The 4,321-nt window shown below is 53.6% G+C and overlaps 2 protein-coding genes across 3 annotated transcripts in view; one reads left to right on the top strand and one right to left on the bottom strand.

Moving 5' to 3' along the window:
• Positions 1-51: 51 nt before the first annotated feature.
• Positions 52-3,555, top strand: LOC112136155 (interleukin-7 receptor subunit alpha). 2 transcript variants are annotated; one of them, XM_024257750.2, is made up of 8 exons: positions 55-253; positions 578-710; positions 809-969; positions 1,083-1,234; positions 1,544-1,700; positions 1,770-1,869; positions 1,942-2,014; positions 2,090-3,555. In XM_024257750.2, the coding sequence occupies exons 1-8, from the start codon at positions 166-168 to the stop codon at positions 2,567-2,569; spliced, it is 1,344 nt and encodes a 447-aa protein (XP_024113518.1). In that variant the 5' UTR covers positions 55-165; the 3' UTR covers positions 2,570-3,555. The 2 variants fall into 2 exon arrangements, with proteins under 2 accessions (XP_036070496.1, XP_024113518.1); XM_036214603.1 differs by having other exon boundaries at positions 52-253; positions 1,544-1,869.
• Positions 3,508-4,321, bottom strand: part of capslb (calcyphosine-like b) — a gene marked incomplete at its 5' end in the record, with an annotated part of 2,233 nt that continues 1,419 nt past the window's right edge. Inside the window, 1 exon segment of the mRNA XM_024257751.1 lies at positions 3,508-3,935. Coding sequence (XP_024113519.1) covers positions 3,834-3,935 — 102 coding nt within the window. The 3' untranslated portion in view covers positions 3,508-3,833.

The raw sequence follows: 4,321 nt of genomic DNA, 5'->3' as shown, positions 1-4,321 counted from the left end.
ACTATCTGCAGCTCAGATGATCAGAGATGTTGAGACTTGCAGAGCTTCCTGTGAGCGCAGACCTCAACCAGCAGCCCGCCTGCTTCCTCTGCAGAGGCCACGCCCCCTCCGGCTGACAGAGCAGCTCTCGGCTGTCGCAGCGTCTGCAGCTGGACTTTTGACACGATGGCGTTCGGCAGAAAGATGGGCGCCCTGCTGCTGCTGATGATGATGTGGTCGGGATGCCGGGCTCAGAGCGGAGACGGAGACTCAGGTGAGGACAGAAGTTCAGGTGAACGTGATGAGGATGAGGAGTAGCAGAACAAACAGGTTCCTGAGAGCGGACGCGGATGTTTCCGTCATGTTCTGAGGTTCTGAACCAGAGCTTTGACTCGGGGAGGGGGGGTACACCTGACAGGGACCGAAGATGAGCAGAGATCTGTCCTGGTCCAGGTTCACCTGCTTCAGAAGCTTCACCTGCTTCAGAAGCTGTGAGGTCATGTTTTTGGGTCCTGACTGCGGCAGCCGCAGCTCGGCTGAACACACCTCCGTGGTCATGTGACGTGTGTGACGTTCAGGTGTGCTTGGATCCCGTCAGAGCTCCGGATGAGCTGCAGCTCTCACATCTCCACCAGAGGATGCAACGTGACCTGCCAGCTGCAGACGGACGCCAGCAGCAGTGAGGATGAGGAGGATGAAGAGGGGAACAGCGTTGTGAAGACCTCCATGTGGTAAGGGTCCTCGGCGTGCTGCAGCGGCGTGCTGCAGCGGCGTGCTGTAGGTCTGACCTCCTGGTTCTGACCGGTCTTGTTCTTCTGGTTCCGGTCAGTTACTCGGAGTGGACCCGCTCTGGGAAGAAGACCAAGTGTGTGGAGGCCGCTGGAGACTCGGTCCACTCCGGAGACCTGAGTCCGGTGGTGCCGGTGAAGGTGACCGTGCTCCTGCAGAGAGGAGGACGCCTCTCCTCCGTGCTGAACCTGACCAAAATAGGTGAATTCTGCAGCTCCTGCTGGAGGAAGTCGTCCTCACATGTTTAACCTGTTTTCACTTCCTGCTGCTCACATCTGCAGAACCGCTTCACTCCTTCCTCTCTTGTTCTGCAGTCAAACCGCAGAGTCCTCAGGTGTGGAATGTCTCCTTCGACCTGGAGACCAACCAGACCGTCATCTTCATCAAGACTCCGTACCAGAACGACTTCCTGAGGGTGGAGAACCAGCTGTTCCAGCTGCACATCTGGACTGCAGGACAGAACCTGGTGAGGAGATCCTTCTACGGTACTCTCATCACAAACCGGGATCCATGATCCTGATGGAACCAGATCCAGGTCCAGATGGGTCTAATAATCATCAGAGTTTGGAGAAGATCTTCGTGAGTTCAAACCAGATCCATATGAAAAACAACTAGAAGATCCTCAAAAGATCCTCCTGATATTCAGAAGATCCTCCCGAACCTTTGCTGATCCTCTACTGATCCTCTAAAGATCTTCCTGATCCTACACTGATCCTTTGCTGATCCTCTGAAGATGTTCTTGGTTCTGACCGTTCGGTTTTCTGCGTTCCTGCAGATCCAGAACATTTCGTCTCAGGACTGTCTCAAGTTCGACATGAATCACCTGCAGCGGCGCTCCCAGTACCACGTGAAGGTGCGCTCCATCCCCTGCGGCGCGTTGAAAGGTAGCTGGAGCGACTGGAGCGAGACGGTCAGCTTCTCCGGTCCTGCAGGTGAGACCAAACCTCCCGGCTTGAAGGATCCGCTGTGGAGCTCCGACTCACTGCGGCTGCCGCCTCCAGATCCGCCTGCGGGGCCCGTGGAGCAGCGGTACCAGCTGGTGGTGTGCTCGGTTCTGGTGGTGGTGATGATCTGCAGCGCCTTCATCTTCTGGAGGAAACAGTAGGAGCTCTTTGCTGTGGGTGGGGTGGTGTCTGCAGACGTGTTCTCTCAACTCCTCCTGTGTTCCTGCAGAATCCTGACCTTCATCTGGCCCATCATCCCACATCCCAAGCAGACTCTGGTCCAGATCTGCAGACCTCACAAGGTGAGTCCTCGGCGCCGAGACTGTAATGAAGCCGTCCACCAAAACGGTGGCATGACCGAGTCTGTGATCCTCCAGGGTCTCCTGCTGAGCCTCAATCCCGAGGAGTTCAGCTCTCTGAACGTGAGCCCGGTGGACCCGGTGGGCCCGGTGGACCCGGCGGGCCCAGTGGACCCAATGGACCCGGTGGACCCAGTGGACCCAGTGGACCCAATGGACCCGGTGGACCCGGTGGACCCAGTGGACCAAGCAGCTCCTGAGGATCAGCTGCTGGCCTCCAGCCCTCAGCCGAGCTCCACTCAGAGCTCCGACTGCAGGAGCACCACCAGCGTCAGCACAGAGGAGCTGGAGATCTCTGCCTTACCCAGCAGAACCTCCTCTGACAGTGAGGACAGCTGGCAGAACGCCGGCTCCGCCTCCATCCACCAGGCCGCACAGCAGAACCAGCAGGACACCACCCCGCCAGAGGGGGGCAGCGCAGCCAGCTCTCTGGAGTTCAGAGTGACCCAGCCGGAGGAGGCCTACGTGACCATGTCCAGCTTCTACAGAACCAAGTAGCTGAACAGAGCCCCCTGGTGGACTCCTGGAGAACTGCTTCCTGGTCAGGATGTTCACAGGAGAACGTGAAGTCCTGCAGGAACCGCCGACTCCCCGCTGCTCCTCATTCTTTTCATCCACTCACCGGATACTCAGGACTGGCTGATGGAGGATTTTCAGAATAAAAGCCTCATTTTTACTGTTGCTGTGGAATGTTATGTAGCAGAGACGAGGCGAGATGTTTCCTGCTGCTGCTCTGAGGAGCTTCACCTCCTGCTGACTGCATATGAGAACTGGATTCAGTGGCCCCGCCCCCAAATCTAATAGACTTCTATGCAGAAATAAACAGCTGTTATCAGTCGTTCTATTGGTCAGAATAACCATTCTGGTTGTAATTTCTTTTAACATCTTCTTGATGATTTGATTTTTTTAAATACTTTTTCTGTCATTCAAGTCATAAACTGACCAATCAAATTGTGTCAGCAAAAGTAGGTGGAGCCTGCTGGCCCCCACATCCAACATTCATAATGTCTGACAGATTTCATGTAGCCAAGTGTTGGGGGGGTGGCCTTCCAATTACCTCACTCCTGGTTGGTGAGAGTGGTTGCCATAGAAACGGTGACTCAGAACAATTTGGACCAATCCCAGGTTACTGACTCCAACATGGCGGCGTCTGTATCCAGAAAAAATGGCAACTGAATTGTCTTAATTTTGATGGGGCCGGAACTAAGCTCTTTCCTGGGTCGGGGGGTGTACACTCAGTCGGTCCAGTTCTCTGGTACAGTCGATGGTTCTGACCCCATCACAGGAAGCATTATGGAATCGGCCGCCGTCGCTATGGAGACCTGATGCAGTTTGTGGCCCAATCAGAGAAGAGTGCTGCTACGGTGTGACACAACACAGACCTCAGGTTTCAAACAGGAATGTTTCAGGACGTGATATAAGGGAGACACCCGACATCATCACTCTGCTTTTATGAAACCATCAATAAAGTTATCAAACTGACAGACAGCTTCTGTTTTCATTCAGCTTCACTCGATCACAGCGAACATGACAGGAAACCAGCTCTAAAGATCATCGGATCCTACAAACATCCACTGCAGATCTAACAATCCTCTCAGATCCTTTAGGTCTTCTAAAGATTCCTGAGGATCTTCAGCCTCTGGAGATCTTCTGTGATCCTCTGAAGATCAGTTAAAGACACATGCATGACGTTCAATGTCTCTCTGCAGATCCTGGAGGATCCTCTGGGAATCTGTAGGAGATCCATGAAGATCCGGGAAGCTTAGAGCTTCCAGGCGTTCCTCATCATGAGGATGAAGTAGACGTCACTGTCGATGGATGCGCTCACGCCGCTGTAGTAGTCGATGAACTCTTCTTTGGTGACCTGCAGATCAGAACAGAGGAGAGACGTTTGTCCAGAACCAAGAGGAGAGGAAGGCAGGGAGGTGACCCGGTTCTGTTAGCACCAGTGCCTCTGGGGGTTCTAGTGATGGAGATCGGTTCTGGTTTCAGGTTGACCTCAGAAGACACGGATAGTTCCTCCTCCAGCTGCTTTAGTCTCGGACTCTGGTGAGATCTAACAAAACCTGAAGTTCTGCTGGATTCTGTTTTGTCTTTGCTGGTTCATGAACAGGATCTGAATCTTCTGCTTCATGTCATGCTCTCCTCTCTCAGCTGTTACCGATAGAGACCAACAACTCCTGAACTGACACTTTGATGTGAACGTTATGATGATAAACGTGTTCTGATCCAATTCCATCTGATCTGATC

This window comes from Oryzias melastigma, linkage group LG12, assembly GCF_002922805.2.
Source record: "Oryzias melastigma strain HK-1 linkage group LG12, ASM292280v2, whole genome shotgun sequence".
NCBI lineage: Eukaryota > Metazoa > Chordata > Actinopteri > Beloniformes > Adrianichthyidae > Oryzias > Oryzias melastigma.
This window is presented reverse-complemented; position numbering and strand designations above follow the sequence as displayed.